The 25,555-nt window shown below is 38.8% G+C and overlaps 1 protein-coding gene and 1 long non-coding RNA gene across 2 annotated transcripts; one reads left to right on the top strand and one right to left on the bottom strand.

The window, feature by feature from the left end:
- The first annotated feature begins 9,633 nt into the window (after positions 1 to 9,633).
- On the top strand, positions 9,634 to 19,520 carry LOC132993987 (uncharacterized). Its single transcript, XR_009676608.1, has 4 exons — positions 9,634 to 9,705; positions 14,836 to 15,059; positions 17,104 to 19,263; positions 19,318 to 19,520. It is a non-coding gene; the product is annotated as an uncharacterized LOC132993987 (long non-coding RNA).
- Positions 19,521 to 21,718: 2,198 nt separating this feature from the next.
- Positions 21,719 to 23,706, bottom strand: LOC132994629 (sialic acid-binding Ig-like lectin 7). The gene is made up of 4 exons (XM_061065114.1): positions 23,394 to 23,706; positions 22,741 to 23,124; positions 22,057 to 22,401; positions 21,719 to 21,993 (listed from the first exon to the last, which is right to left on the bottom strand). The coding sequence occupies exons 1-4, from the start codon at positions 23,464 to 23,466 to the stop codon at positions 21,719 to 21,721; spliced, it is 1,077 nt and encodes a 358-aa protein (XP_060921097.1). The 5' UTR covers positions 23,467 to 23,706.
- Positions 23,707 to 25,555: the final 1,849 nt, after the last annotated feature.

The raw sequence follows: 25,555 nt of genomic DNA, 5'->3' as shown, positions 1-25,555 counted from the left end.
GTCAGGCTGTTGAATTAAATCCTGTAATGTGCATTCCCTTGCTGGGCTGAAACAGATAAAATCCATTTTCATCATCACAAACATACACAGTTGTTTACTCTCCGATTAGCATTTAAACTTTTTTGTTTTCACATCCTCACCCCAGGAGCTATGGACAGCCCTGTGTCTTGTCCAATAAGGGCGGACTCTGATCCTCTGTACCTCAACAACAAAGGAGTTTGAGCTGAGTTTACAGTTAAACATGAAGCAGAGAAGAAAAAAAAACAGTGTTGAGACTTGTTGAATCACTGAGACACTGTTTGATTCAAGTTCAAAGTGACCAAACGGAGCTTTCATATCTTTGCTTCTGGTTCTGGTAAAATGACACATAGCTGAGGGTGTTTTGCACAGTGAGATGTGATAGAAGTAAAAATCCACACATATTGCATAACCTGTAGCAGAGTAGGAGGAACACTCTCACTGTTCTACAGCATGGTGCACATCAATATTCATGAAATAATTAGCTCATGTCAACCTAAGACCTTACTCATATTCTGATGGGTTACAGATGTAAATCACAGCGGAAGACTGAGATGTAGAAACAAGCTGTTAACACTTGATGCCACAGCAGAACCAGGCAGGTAAACGAGGAGGAGAGAGGAAATTAGCACAACAATTTTAATATCATTACAAACAGTCTGTATTTGGCAATCATCATGTCTGCACCCATACAAAGTGAAAAACAAAACAAAAACGAACAAATAACACCAAAAATCGTCACCATGTGTACAACCTATCCCACCAGTTTTATTTTACACAATGTTGTTACTATACTGTCCCCATGTTTTTCTTTGTCCTGTTTGGTCATTTACTTATTTTGTCCCTCTTTCAAATTAATTTGTTTTATTTACTGACCCTTTTCCTTTTGTTTCATTTGTTTGTTTGTTTGTTTTTGTCTAAATCTGCTTGCAAAACTGTATCGTACCACAGTTCCCCTCTTGTTTGCTTTTGCTTTTGCTCTTGCTTTTTTTTTATTGTGTGAGTGTGTGTATGCACGTTTTGGTGAATAAAAGTTAAAAGTAAAAAAGAAAAAAAAACACTTTATGCCATGACCTGTCATAATTATCATTGATGCTCACAGCTGGTCAGCATGAAAAATAAAAACCTTGAAGCACATGGGAGCAGTGTAAAGTGTAACATTGCAAATGAAAAAATATTCCAAATTCAAAAACACTTTCATAAATACCAACAGAAAACTTATTTAAATGGAAAAGAGGGCACCAGAAAGCCAGAACACATACATGAACAACAACCGGCTGCAACAAAAGTAATTATTTAAACAAACCAGAAGAACGGTTACAGCAATCAGAATGAAAGTTCACCAACCCTGTAGGGGACACTAAGTGGAACCCCATAGGAGTGAAACACATGTTATGGAGACAGTTATTCACAAAGCAGATATTCGGTCTAGAACGATTACATCTCAGCAGCACATTGTAGGCTGTCCCATTGCAAGGTCCTTCAAATGTGGCTGACGTATAAATCCTTCTTTCCCTCGGCAATGAAAAATCCATCTGATGCATCCTGTGTAGCCCAAAACATCATAACATACATTTTTCACCCATTTAATAATCTGTAGACAAGACCATCGACTTTCAGTTCAACCCAAGCAGTCTACCCAGGCTGCATCCTTCGAGGGATGCTATCTCTGAATTGAGACACAATTAATAATTCAGTGAGATATTTGCCGCTGGTATTGCAAGGTCTTCATGCCTACAGGGTTGCCTACAGGGTTGCATACAGCTAAGGCATGACAAACAGTAGTCTGAAGCTTTTGTGCTTATTACAAATTTGCACCAAGGTTTTTTTTTTGTTTTTATGTGTGAGTTTTTGTGGGTATTTAGCTCTCCATTTATCCCCAAATAGCTCCATAATTTCTCTCCCTCTTAGACTCTTCGCTGTGATAAATATGGATCATAACAGCGGAAGGCAAATTAAGCTGTTGTTTTTGTGCACTGTATCATAATTGTTTTTGGATATTCTTTTATTCACAAGTGTTTTCCCTCTGCCATTGACCCTGATTCATTACCTCTTATACAGAATTTCTGCAAATACTCCAAAACACATTAATCTCCTGGAAGTTTTTGTAACTATACTAGAGCCATTTTCCCTTTTTGCCTAGATGTATGGCATGTACCTTTAAATGTATGCCCTCTGCAATTCAAAATAGTGCTTATAAACAAATGTAGGGCAAATAATGTAAGCTGAGTGTGCCACTAATGACCCATTCTGCAGTAACAAGCAAATACTGTGTTACTGGAGCAATTTGTTTCTATCTGTGTCTTGTCTTTATCACATACACACATAAATGCACACACTCTTAATCTTCTATAAGGGCTTAATGTGTGCATTTGCCAGAGGCGCACCTTGTCAACATGCAAGGCAGACGACTGCTTGGGGGACCCCGAGGGCTGACAAACTTTAAAACCATAGCAGTGGCTCAGAATTTGCAATGACAGTAGGAAATCTCCGCAACGGGTCCCCATCTGACTGCACTCACATGCTGTGCTGCTAAGCGACGCATGCATTAATACTGTAAAAAAAAAAAAGAAAGGAAAAAAAGGACAATAAAATGAACATAACGTAGAATAGAAAACAGTTTTATTGTTGGTGATGAACTCTGGTTGTAGTGGACCCCTGTGATTTATTGTTTTACTTGGCACACATAGATCCTTTGAAATCTGCCTGTCGTATATGTTGATAATCATAAAGCAATCATTGTTTTTGATAAAAGGCAACGGTGGGAATGGTAGGGCAGTTAATCCTCTATTATGTTCACACACACACACACACACGCACACACACACACACACGCACACACACACACACACACACTCTCACATACACATACACACTCTCACATACACATACACACTCTCACATACACATACACACAGAGCCACAATCATGCCTTGTTCGACTCATTCACCACTCAGGTTCACACTCTGACAATACAATCTCTACAACAGAAGAAGTGTTATTTTAATTTTGTGAAATCAATGTTCATATTTTCCAGATTTTCTTTAGCTCTGGTTATAGCTGCAAAATGAAAAACAGTTACCTCGTCAAGTGCAACAGCTGTAAAGGACTTGTATGTTTTCATTAACAACCATCATTTCATTGACTCATCTAGAAATCAATTTAACCAACTCAATGCATCCGAACCTTCATACTCCTGATGTATAGTATATCTCACAGAAGTGCTTCTATCTGAGTGCTACTTCACATCGACAACACTGTCCTCATAAGAGATGTACTATAGAGGGAAATATGTTCTTCAAAGATATCATTAGTTTTCTATAACGCAAGAAAAAACACTTGTTGTTCTTTTAAAGTATACATGAATGACAATTTCTACACTGATTACTAAATGTTCTGGTGAAAAATATTCACAAGGAAACAATATTTAAAGAAAATGTATTCTACCATGCACATGTGTAACACAAGCATGTAGTTTTATTTTAAAGGCACTTTGTAATTGGACAGGCTGTAAAAAGGACATGATCCACTTTCCCTGAACAGGACTGAGTGCAGCTGCATGCTGAGACAGAGGTGCACTACTCTGATATTAATGTAAGATATTATATGTGTTTATTAATAGATATTATCCTCTCAACAAGGCCCCCACATGTATGACAGCATGTTTATGCACAGACTCACTCACACAGATGACTGATAGTGTAAATGAATTTTTATACATAGAGTATGTCAGTCCCAAATGTTTAAGTTTCACCAATCAGACCTCGAAGAAACACATAGCTGGCAGTAATGGATTTGACTTGTTTTGCTCTTTTTTTCATTCATTCAAGTCCTTTCAAACTTTCCCCTCTGTTTCTTGATCCGCTGCAGTGACTTCACAGGACTTGAACGTCAGCCTTTTAAATGTCACTTCACTCCATTCCAGATAAGAGTTGTATGGAAATTAAAAAATTGCTGAGTGTGAATAATGAGGAGGATGAATTGAAATAGATAAAAGAGGACGTTTCCCTGAAGGGTCGTTGAAGTCTCCTGTGGTACAACTTGAGAGGCTACTGCTGCTATAAAAGTTTTAGAGTAATGTGATGAACAGGAACACAGAGCCTCATTCACATTTATCGTCCAAAGATTTACTGTAATTTATATGTCATTAAGAATGTTCTTATGAAGAGTATAAGGGGACACAACGCTGTTCTTAAACTGCTGAATTGTTCGCACCTGTGTTCTTAAGCTAGCTAGCTAGTTTAGCTAGTTCCAGTGCAGCTGTCGAGAATCAACATGAAACCTTCAAATGTTGGTTTTACATACATTTCTTTCTAGGGTTGGCTGGTGACTGAGGCCCACTGTACTCACCTTTTTCCAAATGCTTCTGGTGGGACTTAATGTCGAGCCACTGAGTGAGTGATGCATGAAGAGGAGTCCAACATTAATGAGGTTGAAAAGGCGTCCTCATACAAGCATCATGTCAAATTACACACATGTACTTGTAACGAGTCAGTGAAGTAAAGTGGTAAACATGATCACACACAGACACTAAAATGATGACTTAGCTCTGGGTGGTGTGTGAGATGTTCTAGCAGAGTCAGAGTGAGGCTGTCTTCACTCCATCAGCACTACTCCCCCGTGAGCGGAGGGGTGAGAAGGTGCTTAATGTTCACAGCCTGAGAAATGGGCTCTTAAAGCTCCATTCCCTCCGTCTAAAGTGTGTGAGTGTGTGTGTGTATTCCAGTCTTTCCATGTCTGTAAAATTTAACTCAGTGCAGGGGAATATTTAAAATCCCTGTGATGATTTAGTGAAGTGCTGAATTGGTTGGATGCTTATATATTCCTTGTTTTTTAAGAGCACTTCATTCATTTTGTGCTAATTTAGTATGGAAAGTTATCAGCACAAAATCTTCTGGAAGTGTCCCTCATTCTTGTGTGAAGTGTGTGAGGCAGAGAAAAGATTTTTCCTCCCCTTGTATTCAGTATTTTGGAGCTCCTCAGCAGGTTGAGGCAGTTAATGAGAGACTGAACTGAGGACAACAGCATGGGCACATGGCTACAGGTGTACAACAGAGAATGAAACTGTGCCAGCTTTAGACAATAATAGACGATTGGAAATGTTTCATTTTACCGCATTCAAGGTGCAGAAGGCAAGACTATCTATGAATTTTGGGAAAAAGGCAAAAAAACAGGAGACATGATTTCAGCTCTGAACCCAATTAATCTACTTTTAAACATTTCCTGAAACATACAAAGCTTCGGAGGAAAGCCTGTAACCTTACTTATTGATTCTTGTGAACTCGTCAATAAGAGGAGGATCAGTCTATGGAAGATATGTTGACACACACAAAAAATCTAAATCACATTCCAAAAAATATCAAAATTGTAAGATGGCACAGTATACGTTCCTCATTCAGCCAGTCTGGTTTAGTGCAAATCCAAATAAAAAATCCATTTAGCCGGCATGCCTCCAGCAGGGCTCGGTTCTGGTCTTCACCTCTAGCGGGAGGCTTGATTGACAGCGACGCTCCAAAATTTAAATTCTGGGAGAAAGTGTCAAGAAGAGGTTAGCCATCGGACATGAAAAAATCTCTCCCATTGATTCAAATGTTTCATGTCCAGAAGGGGCCTCTTACCAATTGCTGTATTCCAAAGAGCACTTTCAGGGCACGAGCAAGCTTGCTCATGGAAAGGTTATTTCAGACGTTTAAATGAGTTTTTCATCGTTCATGAACTGTCATTAACTCAACTTCTTTAAAGGGTAGTTGAAACTATATGTCCAAACCCAGCAGTGTTCTTGTGATTACACAAAAAACTACAACAATCACCTAGCTGTAGAATAAGCTATTGGCACTTACTTTGTTTCCTAAATAAGCCAGTGTCACGCATTCTCATCATTGAACTGTACAAACGGATGGCGGTCATGATGCCTCCCAAACTGGAGCTAAATAAACTTGACTTCTGGTGACTGTCTGCATGATAGAAAACCAAAAATAAAATGGTTTGTGTCATTTAATTGAGGTCTTAACGTATCTTATATCATATATATTCAAGTGTTTAATTTCCTGAGAAGTTTAGTTATTTAGGTATCTCATGCTATATAAAGGGGTATAATGCCATGATTGAAAGCTGGATTGTTGCAGTAGCTGCAGAGCTAATTGCAATTTCATCTGGAAATTCAATTAGTTGATTAGTCATTTTAAAATAATATAAAATGAATTGAATTGAGCTCTTCTACTTTCTCCTGCTTTTTGTGTATGTACAAACAAAAGCACTGACAGAAACACAAATCTCTCTTTGGCCCTTTGTTCTGTACATGTGTCAATACAAACAAAAGACCAGCCAGCCAAGACTGATTTCCCATGCTTCTGTTAGGAAGAGACACGTACACAAATCCACACACACACACACACACACACACACACACACACACACACACACACACACACACACACACACACACACACACACACACACACACACAAACGATTGGACAGACTCTGGGCTGGTCTGAAACAGCGTCCTTGGCAAAAAAAGCAAACACCAGAAAATAGCTTTCACTTGTTGCTCAGTATCTGGAGATCTGTTCTCCGGAAAGGCTTGTCTCTGTCTGTCAAAACAGACACACAAACACAAAGTTACACACATATACACACAGATAGACGCACAAACAGACACAGAGAAATGTGGCAAATGCACATTCAGGAAATTAAATGCAGCCAGGGAGAAAAAGAAAGTGAGTGAGGATACAGAAAAGTAAATAATGGGCATGGGAATCTTGTGTACATGGCTGGTGATGTGTGTGAGACAGTTCAGACAACAGGGACATTCATTGATTTCTGTAGTGCCGTGTACAGTATGTCTTGTTCTTTCTTGAATGACGGCAGCCTTGGAGGTTCGGACAACTTACAAGGAGACACACTGGCATAAAGCTTCCCTCATTATTTTTGTTTTCTAGTTTTCCCCTCATTGCTTTTCCTCCACTGATCTCATGAAATCCTGAAATGAGATGACAGCTCCGCACTGTTTTGATTTTCACCCAAAGTTTTACTTTACCAACAATGAAACCATTCAAACACATCATTATCAGTTTTTTACACTTTTTACAAGTTTATGCATTTACCCAGAGAACACTCGGAACAGATATAAATGTTTTTTGGTTTCAATCCAGAAAAGACTCCAGAGTTAATTTGTTTTTTTTCTGATGCAGTCCTGCAGTAAACATTGAAAGTAATTTGAATGTTCGAGGAATATACTTCAGTTTTAGGCTTGAACTTTGAGAGAAGTACACAATCAATAAAAAAACAAATGCACACATGCTGAATAAAAACTGAGAAGTAACCTCAGGCACTTAGTGGCCTTCATGGGTTTGAATTACCTCTTTTCTTGATTGAACAAAACATCAAAGTGTCTAAGCTCTTAAGTTGCCTAACACTTGAACACACAGACAGCAAAATAAATGGTCACAGTTGCACTAAAGAGACACACACATACACAAATACCCAATTACTCACTGGTTTACTGGTTAATGGTTTGACTTCTGAGTAGAAGGAATTAAATGGATGACTAGGCAGAGTTTTGCGAGTTGTTCAGTTTTTTCCATTCCTCATCTTCATCCTCCTCTTCATCCTCCTTTTCTTTCCTTATTCTGCCTCATGCCCTCCACTCTGCATAGTAATGTCTTTGAATTGAGCTGTTCATTCAGCCAAGCACAGAGAAGTGACAAATAGGAGGAAGAACACAAAAGAGAAATCAGAGAAAGAAGCTGGAAAATCAGGTCAGGGGGATTGAGCTTTTTGGGTGGAGCCAAAATCAGTTTTGTTCCGTCTCTCTCTCTTTCTGTCTCTCTCTCTCATACCTTTACGTGGGGTGAGGGATAGAAAGTGCCAACTGGACAAAAATAAGTAAAGCCTGTCATAAATTCAGCCAAATCGTCTCTAGGTAGACAGAACTTAGAGGTGCATGTTTTATGATTAATATTTTATTTCCATCCAAAAAACGAGCTTATGGTCGATATAGGGTACTTTGGTGTGTGGGCGGTTGTGTGTATGCACATTTTGTGCTGCAAATCCTGAGCCAGGACCACAGGCAATTTGGAAAGAGATGTATATGACAAATGTGCAATAGATATGATGAGTAGGAGGATTCAGAGGATTGGATTTTTTTTTCTTTTTCAAATTGTTTTGACCAGTTTATTATTTTAGATGCTTTTTCTATACCGCCATGACGATGCCTAAACAATTTATCAGTCAGTTTGGAGCTGACCTGGAAGGCAGGGTTTATAATAACCATTCAAACCGTGTGACAGCCCTCACCTACGATCATGAGCTTTGTATAGAGACTGAATGATTTAGATTTTGGATACAAGGAGCCTAAACTAGATTCCTCCACAGGGTTTGCTTAGGCTTCACGACAGGATGAAGAGGTCAGACATCCGTAGAGAGCTTAGAGTAGACTACTTTGCATTGCTAGGGGACAGTTGAGTTGGCTTGCACATCTGATAAAATGTTATTGTTCATAGGAATGTCAAATTGGGATGACATCCCGGATGACACTGGAGGAATTACACTGTATATCCCATGCAGCCAGTGCACCCTGGTCAGGATCCCCAAGGAGGATCTGGAAACATTCAGAGAGAAATATCTTGGCTCTCCATCTGTCTCAGAGGAGATCCGTATCTACTAAGCAATTCGACTTGTATTCAAATAGCATGAGATAAATGGGGAATAAATGGTTATCATCTCTTTTAATCTTACTTTTTATTGTTGTATTGTTGTAGTATTCCAGAACAGCAAAAAGCCAATCAGTCAGTTTTGTTTTTCAGTGGACCAGGGCTATTATATTTGGTAGACCTGATAAATGGAAGACTTTAGGCTGGTATATACTCAAGTCCCTACCACTTAGTATACAATGTTGTCTTTGGGTTTTCAGCTGACTATGCACTCATTTTGTGTCATTTGTTTTTTTTAATTTTTTTGCCATGCTGTTTCTCCACTTTAGGCGGGTTGTTCTGTAAAGAGGAGAACACAATGTTTTGATGCGATTTTGCACAAAGTCCCATCTGGTATCTGATAAGTTTTTTTTCTTTTTTTTGCACACTGCAGTTCAGTAAATAAATCAACAGACATTGGACCATTTTGCCAAGTAGTGCTTTGTACATATTTGTTTTGTTTGCAGACAATACAGTGTGATGCTTTCTTGCAGGCTGTGATTTAAAAGACTGCACTAAGTAAATGTGTAGAACAAAATGCTAAGACAGGGGACTGTAAACCTCATGACAAGCCTCAGTGAATCTCTAGGGTCCCCGAAATCAGCTTAACTATGAAGCGATGTGAACAGGGAGTGTCTGATATGTACTGTGAGCTGAAAACAAGAGACAGTTTCCGCTTCCATTCCCTGCAGTCAGAGAGTCTTATGGCAGGCATATTAGATATTTAGACTCATTTTGCATGTATTACGACTCACTCTGCACCTTAGGGCAGGATGTGGTGAGCCGAAAAAATACACATGCTCTAAGTCCCAAAGCTAATTGTATGACTGCAGGCTTGATGTGTTTAACTTAAATGTGTGTGTGTTTACAGGCCTTCTCTGGGAACTCCAACTCGGAGAGCTCAGCCCACTTTCAGCTGCAGCGGCTCGTCCCGCTGGACTGGAGTGAGGAAGGACAGATCGGTCTGCGCATAGAAGTGTACGGCTGCTCCTACTGTGAGTGGAGACACACACACACACACAACATATAGTCACCAACCATGTCTGCAACAACTCACGCTTGATATAACTAAACTGCCTTTTTTTGTTGCCTGGATTATGTTTACCGACCGTCCTTTAAGAGTGAAATAATACGTTGATGTGCAAAACTGGAGGCATCAGGTGGAAGGCAGCGCTGAAGGCAGAAAAAATTACTTTTTCCTTAATAGCCAAAAACTTTAAATGTAAGGAAATTAAGGCTTTTTGGTTAAAGTTGGTGAAAGATTGTTGTGATCTTATTTCATTAAACATAAAAAAACACACTGAATTCTGCTTTTCTTGCTTGACTAAAAGTGGGAATTGTATTACAAGACCGCCTTTTCTGCAGAAAACATATTCCTCTGATACTGTTTCATGATGTTTCTCGGATCTAGTCAAGTGGTATTGAGTTTTTCTTTCTTCATCAAGAGGTACTTTTGTATATGAATCAAACTCAAAGTCAGTGTTCAATATGCAGACACACACTTACACACTGTCTCTCTCTTGTACCACCCAGGGAACTGACTCCCACAGCCTCTTTGCTCTCATCCTATTAAAGGCTGCCAAATTGATTTCGATAACAATTTTCAATTAAGCCTCTGAATAAATTACAGTAATAAGTGACACACATACATCCTTCATTCTGGAGATGGGATTGCACTTTGTGTGCATACGTCTGTGAGAGTGTGTGTGTGTGTGTGTGTGTGTGTGTGTGTGTGAGAATACTAGGACATAATTTAATTCCAGACAATCTTCACCTCTATATTATATTTCATTTTGATTTCCCTTGTTCATTTATTTCCCATGTTAGAAGAAAAGCAAGTCACTGCTAATAAAGACAAGAGGCGGTGGAAACACAGAGATGCACAAATGCACAAAGCAATGAAACAGATATATCCAGTCAGCAAGTTTAAAGAACTTGTCCCCTCTAATGAAGACATTAGACACCCACAAACTACATAATTAACTTCTAATTGGCTACATGTGGCTTCAATAAAGTCAACTTCTTTCTGTCGCTGTTTTCTGACCATAATAACATCTACCCCTTTATTTGCGAACAGTGTCACATGTGTGGGACAGTTTCTTCAAGACACATTTTATATTTAGCAACTAACATTTCAATATGATAGTAAAGAAGACAAAATCATAGACAGAGCTCTAGTCTACAGTAGAATCTTTGCGGCAGGTTTCAATCAGCTCAGGGCCTGCTTTGATCCTTTCACAATTTATAATGTTATCATCTTAAAATGCAGTATAAAACACGCTATTAAAACAAGTCTGAACAATATATATTTTTCAGCTGTAGTGAGAGAAATGTCGTGATGCTGGCTGTCGAGAAAACAGAAAAACTGTCAGTTTGGCAGGGCTGAATAACACAGTCTGTACCCGCAAAGTGTTTTCAGAATTGGATGCGAGTTGACTTTTCAAAACAGAAGAAAATAAGAATTTAGTTTGATAAATGTACTTTTTTTCACCATAAATTTGTGTGTCAATAGTTTTATAAAATAAAATGTAAGTATATTTAAAATTGGCAACACTGGACTGCCCAAGTTTAGATTAGATTTTTTTTCTCTGCAGCAACTTCTCCACCAACTTGTCAGTCTTCAAACAGTGTGTCAGGTATTCATAAACAGTTGTGAATGTTTCTGCGATGGGTCTGTTCAGATTCAATATCTGCTGGCTGTAATAACCATCTGAGTTCATCACCTAAACAGCAGATGAACACAAAGCTTACACTTTAAATACTAGTGATAACACAGACAGACAGAGACACTAACATGCACACACATCCTCCGGGCTTTGAGTGTCATTTTTCAGACTTGTCTGTCAGCCGTGTTTTGAAGCCTGCGGCGCTCTCTCATGATGACGCCGTCACTGCTCCTTTTCTTCAGCGTTCGGTCTGAAAGTGAGAACTCACATTTTGTCTGTTCATCTTCACTTCTCATCTCTCAAGTTCTGTTAGAATCAACTTCTTCTAAATGTTTCCCTGCTTTCCCGATCCAGTCATCAAAGAGAAAAGAAGTAAAGTGTTGTGCATTGACAGAGAAGAGAGGAGGGAAGAAGAACTCAGAAAAGACAAGTAGTAGGAGGAGAGGGAGGCAGATAAATATAGATGTTGTGTTCCCAGCATAATCACTAAATATGTTGGTTGTAGATGATAATTCTGGGTTTGTAAATGTATGATAATTAAATGCAACACCGTATTACCATATAACTCATCTAGGACTGTGTTATATAAAGGCTTCTGTGTTTATTCTTCTGATCCAGCATGCTCATTTCCATTTTGATTTACACAGGATCAACAGAAAATCAATTATTTAATAAATGAGTCATGAAATAGTAGAGCTGAATGTGACTGAAAGAAACAGAGGGAGGAGATTTTCTACACAAACACAATTATTCTCCTGCAGGAATCATCCTTAAAGAGCCCATATTATGCCCTTTTTGGGGTTCGTATATTTAATCTATGTACCTACTTTTGTACGTTCACAATAGCTAAAGTTCTAGAAAAAGTGTCTGTTTTCATGTACTGCTCCTTGCTCCCTCTACGCTCTGAGTCCGTCAGCTACACTCTGTTGAGCCCCCACTGCTAGACCCCACGTGGGCCAAGTCTGCTCTGATTGGTCTGCTAATTGACTGTTTTTCCACCTGTTGCCGTGGATACAATCAAGCATTCTAACTCCAACCAGCCAATTGTGCGTGATTTAACATGCTGTAGGGCTCACCTTTCTTTAGCTTATTAACCAAACAAAACACTTGCCGGCTCCTTGTGATACATCTATGGGTAAGCTAATGTCAGCAAGAGCTGTGCAATTCATGTCATAAAAGGTGGCTCAGGGGCCCGTGCTCACTCCTGCCTCAATGGAACACTTTCTGAAGTGCAGTTTATCTGGATTCACAAATTCACAGGTTACTACCCCCCCCCCCCCCCCCCCCCCCCCCCCGAGCTTGGCTTGCATGAACTTTTAAAATTAATAAATCACTATTTGAATATTCTAAAATCATGACCCATCACTAATCTTTATAAACTATTAATCCTCTGTGGTAGCTTGGATTCCTCTGTCTTCACAGTGCTTTGATACCACACAGGACATTAGATATTGGTTTTACACTGGGCTATAATCCTAATCCATAAACCCCCCATAATTACTGTTGCTAATGAAATGCAAAAAGTTCAGCAAATAGAACTTAAAAACAGGAAACTGATTCAGGAATGCATAATGTGAATGAAAAGCACCTGTGGGTTACAGAGTTTGTGCATAATTGTGCAGCTTGCTTTATGCATGTGTGGGGCCCATATTAATATCAGGCATGTTCATGGACACTAGGCACCCCCCCAGTCTCATATTGTTTTTGATATTTTATTTTATTATCTTGTTCAATCATACTGTTAGATATTCCTGTACAAAGGCACTGTGATATTTTAGTTGGTACATTTGTGGGTCAAATTGAAGAAGTATCACACAGGCACTTTTGGGGCAGCTCTGGGCAGCACAGGGGTCTTGGATGCCATGCGTAGCTCAGTTGACCCAGTTGTCCGAGAGTGTGCAGCCACGCTGAGTAGATGTGTTTGTGTCTCTGTGTTTCAGGTGAGCAAAAGTGATAAAAGTGACAGTAGGAAATCCACAGTTAGCCTTCTTTAATATTTACTGTGTGTGTGTGTGTGCAGAATATTTGTATAAGTGTGTGAGAGAGTCATAAGCATCATCTTTGATTAGCAAATCTTTGATGCCATGCGTAGCTCAGTCGACCCAGTTGTCCGAGAGTGTGCAGCCACGCTGAGTTGATGTGTTTGTGTCTCTGTGTTTCAGACCGAAGTAAAAGAATAATCATAAAACCCATGCACGCTTGGTTCTTTGTGTACAAGTGTGCAACACATGTGTTTGTGTTTGTATTGATAAGCTTTGAGAGTTTGACCTTTAGCAGACATGCTGATATGGTTGATCTGTTCCAGTGTTAAGTAGGGTATTAAGAAATGGGGCAGGACAAACCACAGTCCAATTAAAGAGAAGCTGTTGAATGAAGGGATCTTTGGGGAAATCTTTACAACCAGGGCTTTTTTGTGTGTCTGCTTGTTGTGTGGCTAACGCTGCATGGATTCCACTGGTGCCTGCCTGAATGGGACCGGCTAAAGAGACACAATTGTGACAAGCTGTAACTCTAGTGTAGCTATGTACTTTATCTTGTCTGCACACTCATTCTTATATGACTGTGTATTTGTATGCGTATGTGTGTGTGCTCCTATTTTGATTATTTGTCCTGCTCTTACTAAAGAATTACTAAAACTACTGAAGCATCACCGCACACATAGTAATATCACCCCCCCCCCTATTTTATATTCCATCTGAGTTCAGAACTGTGTCTAAAGGTCAGGAGAAAAACACACATGTACAATTACAGATAAAATATGACCATTTTTGTCAATTACAACTTCTCTCAACAAAATAAGGAAAACATGCAATGCTATGCTCTTCTTTAATAAATACTTGGTAGTCTTCATAATGAGTGGCTGTAATGAGTCCTAATAACTGAACATCATTTGATAGACTGTCTCAGCGCTGCCCATCCTGATCTTCCTGAAGAGTCCTCCATCTCTTATGAATTGATTAAACAAATGCAGGCACTTAACAAGTTAATAAGAGCCTTTCTTCTCATCCTCTCTAATGGCTCACACAGCTGTGCATTTTTAATTAAAAAATATCTGCTCTCAAATTTTAAGCACAAACAAAGTCAGAGGCAAACAGAAAATCATCTGTTGTCAGTGAGGCGTCCCCATTATACAGTGTGTGCTGATGATTTGATTACCGGCACGAGATACTCAATGGTAATTAGCTCCTGAATTCAGCAGTAGTGTTTGTTCGCCTCGAGCAATAAAACATCACCCCAAGCTGCAGTTCCACCCTGGTTCTCAAAGACATACTGAGACAAAACGTGACATTTTTGTCATGTGTACAAGCAACATCATTCTCTGAACCAAGTGTCAGTCAGTAGCATCTGAGGGTAATCATGCAGAGGAGGAGCAACTTTGTTTTTCACTGTTTCTCTTTCAAGACCCATTAATCTCTGTTTTTTGTTGTTGTCTCTATCTCCTACTCTGTGTCTTGACAGCGTAACACACCTTCCTGGCCACCAGCTTCCTGCAGCTGCCAGGACGAGCAGATCACAACACGATATCTGTGAGCTTCCAGTTTCTTATGCTGAACCCGATGGGCTTCTCCTCTTCAGTAATCTCGATGATGGCACTCTGGAGATCTCCCTGGAGGAGAGCAAGGTGGTGGTTCATGTCAACGTGACAAAGGGGACCAGCAACAACCGGGTCGACTTATCATCAGGTGAGTTTCCATGACGATGTGCACACATTAATGCACACCCTGCAAAACTGACGTATTTAGATTTGCAAGTCTTGTAAAAAGAAGGCAGCTTCATAGACACTCCAAATGTTTGCTTAAATGTTTGCTAAGTGAGGTGCAGAGTGCAAAGAGGTGATCAAGTCCCTTAATTATGCTCGGGTGTTTTGAGAATAACAAGATTCAAACCAATCAGAGTGTCTGCCCCCTTTTTGGAGCCAGGTTCGCCTTCAGGCTGGCACGTTTCTACTTACAGAGTTAAAGTCTCTTGATTCTCAGATAGACGAAACTCAAGTCATCCTTGTATCATCCATGCTTTAAGACTCTGAAAATGACATATCTCTTAATGTGCAACAGTTAAAAGAACCAACAAAAAAAGTGTTCTTAAGATTTGCCATAAAACTAACCAGCAGCCTGTCCCAACATAGCCCAAGTTGGTTTGTACTTATGATAGGTTAGATAGCCAATCATAGTTTAGAATTATAGGTTGGCACCCTGGGTGACCAATCAAATGATGGACCACCCTCTGGAAACTTCATGCTTCTACAAATTATTTGTCTTTTTTGTGATTCTGACGACTCAGAAACCTTTCTCTAATTTTCTCGTATAAAACAAAAGTGCAATGTTATAGAGTAACATAACTCTCTTACAGATTTATTGGATTTTTCTTGTAGCAATGTAATTCATTTTAGCCCAACTGTGTGTGTTTGGGCATATTTAATCAGCGCTTCCTTCAATGAAGCCCCAGTTATGAAACCCCTCAGCAGGGGGCCATCTTGGCTCTTAGTCAGTTCAGTCACTGCCATGACCCGACACATACACCAGCTTTACACACACACGGTCCCCCTGCTGATGGAGATTAATTAGCTAAGGCTGCCTACTGGCAAGAAGCCTAAGGGTCTCCAAGTGTATGCTGGGTAGAAAATAAACTATGCAAAAGTTAGCCTTTTGGCTGGTTACTGTCATATAGCAAGCAGAGGTAATAAAGAAGCTAACATACATATATACACACACACACACTCACACAGTCAGATATATTGACATATGTTACATGCCAAGGTTCATGTGCATTGACCAGAAAGCAGGTGCACTTTTTTACGACTGATTTTCACATGACCGTACCTTGAACTTCACTGCTGGATCCTCGCTATTGATGTATTGAAGTCAGTGAAGCAGCTAGAGCTGAGAAGGTAAAAAGATGGACATGCTGCTAATGGCCACAAGAGGAGAAACATATGAAGACAGGGACATAAAAAGGGAATGTGAAATGCAGAAATACAGAAACAGAGGACAGGAAGAAAAGACAAAGAGACAGAGCAAAGAATCAGGGACAGAGAGGTAGCAGGGAGGGAGGATGGATAGAGATTGGTGTCAGTAAGAGGTGATGTATAGACAAGAGGTTGATGAGAGTGAGCTGGCTTCTCTCTCGGCTCCAGTAGTAATGTCCTCTTCTAAAACATCACTCATACTTAATGGAGCAAAGCTACAAGAGAAGAGAGAGTACAGGAGAGTACAAAACCTGCATTCAGTAACCCACGCTCACACACTACATCGACATAATGTGGACAAAGCAACACTTACTATTGCATTGCAATGTTCAAAGCGTGCAAGCATCCTTGGAGAGCACACACGCATGCACTCTGGTTCTCTGGCGCAAATAAGGTTCTCTGTGAGTTAATGGAGTTGAGGCTCAGGGGCCTTGAGTCTACTCTATGCCTGGAAAGCGGTAGAGATAAAGAAGGAGTGATGCCACATTCACCAGGCTGTTGGGTCAGGGCAGAAATGAGTAAGGAGAAACCCAGGGGTGCCATGATTGTGAAAAAAAGTGGTTGTGTGAAAAAGCAGAGGATAAAGAGCCTCTTATCACATTTATAAATTGTATTTTAGCTTCACCACCCACACGCTTCTCACCCAGGAATCAGTTAATGCAGATTTTGCAGTCTGTGGAAACTCCTGTGCCAACTCCCTAAGATCTACACTTTAGAGTATGTGTTTTCTGAATCAATCTTTACATCCGCCCCCCCTCTAGGTTCAAGCCTTAACGACGGCCAATGGCACTCAATAAGTTTGGTCGCCAAGGAGAACTTTGCCATGTTGACGATAGACGGCGAGGAGGCGTCTGCTGTGAGCTCCACTTCACCTCTCAGCATCACCACAGGAGGAACTTATCACTTGGGAGGTAAAGGGTCACCCCCAACACCCTTCACTTCATTCTGCATCCACTGACATCCCATCAAATTCCTGTCAAGTTCCCATCAATACCCAAAGATTTAGCAAAATTCTGACAGAGATGGATGAGTTTTTAACATTTTATTTACAAAAAGATTTCAAATTAATTTTAAGCATCAGTTGCTTAAAGATGCTTTATTAAAAGTTTAACAGAACGCTCTTAATATTTACATATACACAAAATAAAAAGTCCTGTAAGTAGTCAATATATTAATTCATGATCCCAAGGAATACTATGCATAATCCATTTTGCCACTTTTGTAATGTTTGTGATTCAATTCCTTGATTTCAGGTGATGTTTACACATAAACATAAAATGTTCGACCAATAAGTGCGACTGAGATTATTAGGTATTTTGAGGAGACAAGGTTTTTATTACAGTGCAATGAATAAATATCTTCAAAAGCAAGAAACTTTGCCTCGTGCTTATTTTTGAAGTTTTTAAAAAAATACAAATAAAAACATGGGAAACAAACAAGGTGAGAAAATGGAAATGAAAGAGAAGTGATGAGATTTAACATGCCTCGTCAAAAACGATCAAATTAAAGCATTTTACAATAAAACCTAACATTATAAATTAAAGGGTAACAAAATAACGTAAATGTGGACTGCAACTGCTTGAAGTAAGTTTAATATAAAAAATGAAGTCCCTAATAGACTTCTGTATATTTTAGTTGCACATATATAAGAGGCTGAATATTACACAGCAACAAGATTTCAGTCAGGACCCCTTTGTCAAGAAAAAATACTCCATTGCAATTATTTATATTTGGCAGTATGGCTCTGGTCTGGGATCTCCCTGCCCTTCCACATGATTACATGGAAGGCATAAGGCAGGGAGAGAAGCAGCAAAGCCAAACAGAGCAGGCATCAATGACAACAGCATGACATTGATTAAGTCTGAACAGCATGAAAGGATGAGCTGGGGTGGAGGAGAGTTGCAAATGCGGCTTGCAGAGGGAGCAACAAATAGTAGGCAGGCTAGAACAGTTAAAATAAGGTGACATAAGTACTCTTTGGCCAATCTAGGATCCTTTGAAGGAAATCAGCTAGCCATCAGCTGATGAGGTTTGCATGAGATCAGCTGTTACTAAAAGTCTGGCATGATAGTAGAGTGTGACTCCATGGCCTTCCTGACCTAACGCTGCGCTCAACTATATAAAACAATAAGCAAATAAAAAATGAACAAAAAAAGTTGTATAATGAAACTTGATGAAATGCATCTAATCCACTAATTTTTTCTTCACTTGAGCGTAGACATCTTCTGGGCCGTCAGCAGGCTGTGTTCGGCTGCTTGCTGGCTTGGACCCTTTGACCTGTGCATACAACGTATCCTGTTGCTGTCCACTGTCCTGCACTGAGACAGAGAGCTGTCCCCGCACTAAAAAGTTGATCTCCTCGTAATGGATGGTTTCCTCTGTTTCATTCAGTGGTTGATGAGGAGCCAGTACACTATCTCCTTGACTCTGAAATCAAATAAGAAAACATCTTAAAGGCAGGTGCTATGTTGTCTCCCTAAGTGATAAAACTTCTGAGGAGAGCCTGCCTTTTTTTTTTTTTTTTACTTTGTCTCAATAACTCAATCTATAATTGCAATCTAAAATGATAGTCATCTATTGTAACATCTGGCAGTCACTTAGGGTAAATATTTTGTATCAACTTATCTCTATCTAACAAAGCAAACTGTTAATGCACAAATTTAAACCAAATATTCACTTTACTATTCTTTATAATGATGCTAGGTGAAAAGTTACCTTGATGAAAGAAATCAATATGTACAAAAATTAATCCAAATCTAAAAGATTAATGGTTACTTGTGGGGTTCCTCAAGGGTGGCTTGTAGGTCCTGATTTTTTAAAATACTGTATATTAATGACATCTGTTGAGTTTCTTTACTTTTAAAATGTGTATTATTTACTGATGATCTTTACTGCTCTGGAAATATCTGCTTCTGAATACAGTGCAAAGTACATTGAAATTATTCAGAAATGGTTTGCCATTAACATGTTATGAGTGTAAATAAAGTTCAATTTTTGGCAACTGGAAACTCAAAAATCAAGTTAAAATCCAGATCAAAGATGTTGCGATATAGAAATGGAAAATGAAAACACATTTCATGGTGGGATCATTGACGATAAACTTTTTTTGAAGCTCCATAAAATTAAATCTAAAATGTCACACTACATTGTCATATTAAATAAAAGTGAGGATATTCTGCATCAGAGCTCATTATATGACCGACTGTGTGGAGGTATGAGGTACCGCATATAAGAACAATACCTGTTTATTGTTTAGTTAAAGAAGAGAGCAAAAAAAATGTTAGTCGATGTACTGTGAACCAACCAATGCACCATTTATACATTTATATGAGTTTATTAATTAGTAGAAACTAAAAGAGCACGGATACCGGTAAAATACAAATGACATGCTGTCTTGTTTTTTGGCTTCCTACTTGATTGTTTTGAAATGTTTTTGAACTTCAGTTTGTTTTATTTTCTTTGAAATGTTTGAAACTTAGTTTTTTTAATGGTGTTATTTAAACGTTGAAGTTAAAGGGTTAACAAGGTATAGACAGTAAACTTAAGTTTCAGCCTACACCTCTTTGATTTGTTTTTTTTTATTTTTAACTTGAGTATAACGTCTATGTATATCTTTATGGAGATAAATAATCACTGATTGAATAAACTGCTACTACAACTCATATTTCCACCACCAGCTGACCTCTGACATATTGCCTGCTTAGAATAAAGACTTTTGCTTTCTCACAGCAGGACACAGTCAATGTCAACAGATATATTAAAACATAACAGAGTGTTCAGTGTTGAAGTATGAGTTAAGTATGTTCCCACCTGGTTCTGTTGAGGAGTTTGATGTTTCCACTTTAACCACCTGAAAGACAATAGAGATCATGGTTATACTGGTGTCGGTGAATTAGAGTGTGCTGCTTATAGAGACTTAATGAACTAGTCAACATTAGGAGATACTTCTAATTGGAAACTAGAAGATCAAAGTTAGGAAACAACTTTTTTTTCCCCTTTTGGGAGATTTATTCATCAGTATAATGCAAAGGCACTGCTCCTCTGTTGGAAAACAATGACAGCAGATGACAGACTCATTTGTGATACTTACCAAATACAGACAGCGAGGCAGACGACTACGACAATGATCCCAAAAGCTGAACCCCAAAGAGGAGCATCAACAAGTTTCTCTGTTCAGTGAAAAACAAGTGGAGTTGTCGTTATTTTTATTACTATTAATGCTTTTGTTGTTTTTGTAATAATAACAATAATAATCATTAATATTATTTCTTAAATTATTATTACTATTTTCTTTCTGGTAGTATTATTAGTAAAAAGGACAAAAGGTGTTTTCAGACCGCAGGAACTTTGTCATAGTTCTAGGAACTGTTTGAACCCGAACACTTTTTTATTGATTCTGAACTGCAGGAACTATGAACTATTTTAGTTCCTAGAACCCGTTAAGAGGAACCTTTTTCAGCTCCTGCTTGAAAGTAGGTACCCTCCCAGCACAAGAGGGACTTTGAGTGATGTAAGTGCACGTTGATTGGTACATACTTTATGTACGTTGATTGATCGAACATAAGCGCTAATCCAGTACCACAGCAAACGTTAGCTCATTAAAAATTGTTAAAAATTCCTTATGAGGCATTTTTTGCCCCAGGAACTTATTCATAGTTCTTGAAACTGTTGTGCCCCCCGACTTCATTAATTCTTCATTGCAGGAACTATGAACTATTTTAGTTCCAAGAACCCCGTTAAGAGGAACCTCTTTAGTTCCTGTTTCAGAGTAGGTACTCTCCTAAGAGGGACTTTGAGCCATCAGTCATCAGCCGGCCCCCTCCGCAGGCTGACTGAGGTAGGGTAGGGGATTTTATTAACTTGTTTATTTTTGTCTCTCTATTCATTCTTTATCTAGCCCAAACTTCTCTTACACTTTACTTCTTATATTTTCTCCTCCCACACGCACACACACACACACACACACACACACACACACACACACACACACACACACACACACACACACACACACACACACACACACACACACACACACACACACACACAGTCCTTCAACATCCTCAACACACATAATGTCACATTATGTCACTAGTTCCTGCTCCTTTCTGTTTTGTCTTGTTTTTGCTGTCTAAAGTGTTAACACATATAGTCACATCTCCCACATAGTTTTGCTTTTGAGTTATCTGAATTAAAGAAAGGTTGGGTGATATGTAGACATTTAGAGTTAATATTGCAGCGATCATTTGTTAAACTGTTTAATGTACCTAAAAGAGGGTACATTCAAAAAGAGATTAAAATAACCGACCAAAGCGCACAAGCAGAAAACAGCAAAAAAGAACAAATTAAAATAAAAGAAGAGAAGCTTTTTTACTTCTAGTTTTTACCTGCTGCAAATCTCAAATGGATCTGTACAGATGTCTGATTACCGAGATCATTCATGGCCACACAGTAATAAACTCCTCCCTCTGTGACATTAAAGCTGTAAAACTCTCCTTCAGATACGATCATGTGTCCATCTTTGCTGATCTTGAACCAGGTGAAGCTGCTGACAGGAGGATTGGCTCTGCTGGCGCAGGTCAGGTTCACATGAATACCTGCTGACACCAAACCTGATGGACTGATGGACGCTGAGGTGTTTTTAGGAGCATCTGAGGAAAATTGTTAAATAATTTCATTTCATTAAAAACAGCAAACATCTTTAAAATTATCACATTCTGACAGGATCCAATAACAATCTCTGGTTGTCTCACATGAAACTCTGAGAGTCTGTGTCTCCCCTGCTGTCTTGACTTCTTTTCCTTCATTCACAGGATATGTGGCAGAACAGGTGATGTTGTATCCATCATATTTGTCCGTCAGAGTGATCTGCTCCTGGATTTTAGTCGTGAAGGTTTTATCTGGGTTTTCCTCCATGTTGTTGAGAGAGTCTTGTTTGAGAGTCCAGGTGAGTTTAGGAGGGGAGAGTGGACAGGGAGTGGAAGCTGAGCAGGTTATAGTGACAGACTCCTTCTCCTTCAGATCTCCTGAGATGATTAGTTTGGGACTCGGAGGAGAATCTGTGTGTTCAAATCAAACAAAGATTTTTTTGTGTGTGTGTGTGTGTGTGTGTGTGTGCATGTATATGTTTGTGTATGTATGGGAAAACAGGGTTGGAGGGGTTGAAAAGGGAAAAATGGTCCTAATGATGTTAAGGCAAAAGCTGACAGCACTGTAATTAAAAACTTTAAATTAAAATGTTTTTCTGCTTCTTAGTGTGCCAAGATTGGACCCTTCAATCTCAACCAGTAAAAAGAGTCTCAGTATTTAATCAGAGTTCAACTCGTGCTATGACAATGATTTCTTGTTTCTTAATAAAACCTTTATAGTCTGATTAAAAGAAAATGAAACTCTCTTACCTTTGATTGTTATGTGAAGAGGATCACAACGAGCATTTGCCATGAAAGGACTGTTCTCGATTCTGAAGTAGTATACGCCTTCATATGTCGTCTTCATGTTGTAAATCAGAGTGGTGCAGTTTTTCATTCTCAAGTTTCCAGTTATGTTCATTTGAAATTTGTTCACTGTGCCACTACTGTTAAAAACCACATTCTTTGGATAGGTCTCTCTGTCTTCTTCTTTAAACCATATTCCAAATGTTTCTCTTGTGTTGTCAAACTCTCTTTCTTCTTTAACACTAAAGCTACATGGGATTTTCAGACAAGTTCCACTCAGTGCTTCCATCTTCTTTGGTGTAGTGATGAAGAGCGCTGACACATAAGTCCGACAATCATCCAACGCTTCTGTAAAGCAGACCATCAGTTATTATAATGTGGAGCAGGATCTTCATATAGAGGATGTTAATGAGAGTCTAAGAAGTAATGTGGTGTGCTCTGGTCTTTTTCTCTCTTGTTCACAAAGTCAGTCTAAAACATTTCACTTTTCAGTCAGGACATGAAGAGATGAAAGAAGAAACTCTATCTGCACTCTTCTCTCTGCTTTGTTTCTACAGGAAGTTCAAACTGTACAGATTAAACATCTTTGAATGAAAGTAAGTGAACAAACAGCTCACCTGAAAGAGAGAAGACAGTCAGTAACATGATGGCTGTTACCATGTTCACTGACAGGACTGCAGTAACACCCATCACCTGGAATTAAAAACTAAGTTACTCTTCAAAGTCCTAGTTAAAGAGTTGGATTAACAAAACAGTCATTTTCACTGAAAGAAAATAAAAGCTGCTAAAAACTAAAACGATAAAACATAAATAGCAGTCATAGCTGATCTTACCAAACAAACCTCCAGGAGCTTAAACAGAGAAAATGTAGAAAAAAGATGATTTTTAAATTTCAGCAGAACTGTAAAAAACCAGTCACCTCGCTGTTAAGACTCATCATCATTTCATCCTTTCTTCTTGTACCGTGAGAATGAGGAAGTTAGTGTTTGACACATCTTCTGTTTTATTTAAATGTTTACCTTTTTTGGTCGCATCAACTAAAGATGGACAGTTAAGATGAGGAAGAGAGAGAACGTCATCCACTAAAGGACCCAGGTTAGAACTGAACCTGGTCCACTGAGATAAGGACTCATGCTTTAAATGGTACATGCTCTAACAAACGAGCAACATGGCCCTCAAGCTGTTGTTGTATCTTTGTCTTATCTAGAGGGCCTGTTGGTTTAAAAGGTTTAATGTGGATAGGAATGATCCAGATTTGGTTCTTTCTATGTCGGGTCATGTGATCCAGTTCATTTTTAATCCCTTTTTTAGATCAATCATGGATTTGATCATCCTGATCCAGATACAGACTCTTGGGATTAACAAATCCAGATCATCAGTCCTCTAAAAGAGACTTCACACTCCATACTTTTCCACAGGGCGCACAAAACTTAAAACAAACTGGAACATGCTCACAGTCACTTTTAATGTCATATTTTGTTTTGATGTTAATGCTATTTGGTGCAACATTTTATGTGAACAACATCACTCATTTTTTACAGTCTTAATGTGTACCTTATCTACTTTGTCAGTGAAGCAGTACAGCAGGAAAAGAGCCACAGGCCGCCCGCTTGAAGGAGGACTATAACCTCCGTACATGGGCCACGGAAAGTAACCACTAGGACACCGACGCCCTGTCTCATAAACTTTTAATGAGGCAAAATAACCAGAGACTGTTTACAGATGATGAACTAACAAACAAAGGAGGCAATTAAAAGACAAATAGTAAACTGGTACTCACTAATCTTTTTATTACATATGGAAAACAGATTTGGATTCAAACCCTCAAAACACAAAAACTGGAAAAGTCATTTTTGTATTTTCATCATCTCAAATGTCTCTTTTCATTCATCTTTATTTCTGTTTAGAACATTGAAAGCTTTCCATACAAAGGAAACAACATTGAAGCTAATAAAAAGAAACCAGCACAGTCCTACACAATGTCATGTTCAGACACAAAAACATCAACGTCTTTATCCTCCCTTCTGTGTCAATGAGGAAGTTTGCTTCTGATGTTTTTTTTGTTAAAACTATTTTCTTTTTTTGGATAGGTGCAGTGTAAGATGGACAGTTAAGTTGTGGTAGAGAGAGAATAACAGCAAAGGGACCAGAACTGAACCTGGTCCACTCACTGTGATGAGGACTTTAAATGGTACGTGCTCTACCATCTGAGGAACTGGACACCCCAAGCTTTGGCCCAATGTTGAGGTTGTTTATTTTATTGGTTTCATGTTTTAATATGAGTGTATAATTTATTAGAATATTGAATACAACATACATTAGACTTCTCAGTAAATTTAAGAAAATGTAAAGACATGAACAACTTCTCCTTTGTACTTACATTTCTTATCAAACTTCTTACAAAGCATCATCAGTTCACTTTAAACCACTTCTCTTTAACCAGAGAAGTGGTCATGAACCATACAGTGACAAAACTTTTCACACGGGCGTTTCATTGCACTTAGAGCTTCTTCTGCATGAACATGTTATAAAGTAGAAACCAGACTGGAGGACTAGGTGCTTCAGGTTATACTTTTAATATGAATTAAAATTAAATTTGTTTTTATTTTTAGGGACTCACATCAAACGTCTGACTGTGTTATGTTTGTGGTGCACCAGTCAGAACATTCAGATATAGAAAGTTAAACATCAGGGCCCATATTCACAAACATTCTGAGAATCCTCTCAGAGACCTCCTAACTTCACTTAAAAAAATCCTACAGAGGATTATTGGCTTAGG

This window comes from Labrus mixtus, chromosome 19, assembly GCF_963584025.1.
Source record: "Labrus mixtus chromosome 19, fLabMix1.1, whole genome shotgun sequence".
Taxonomy (NCBI): domain Eukaryota; kingdom Metazoa; phylum Chordata; class Actinopteri; order Labriformes; family Labridae; genus Labrus; species Labrus mixtus.
This window is presented reverse-complemented; position numbering and strand designations above follow the sequence as displayed.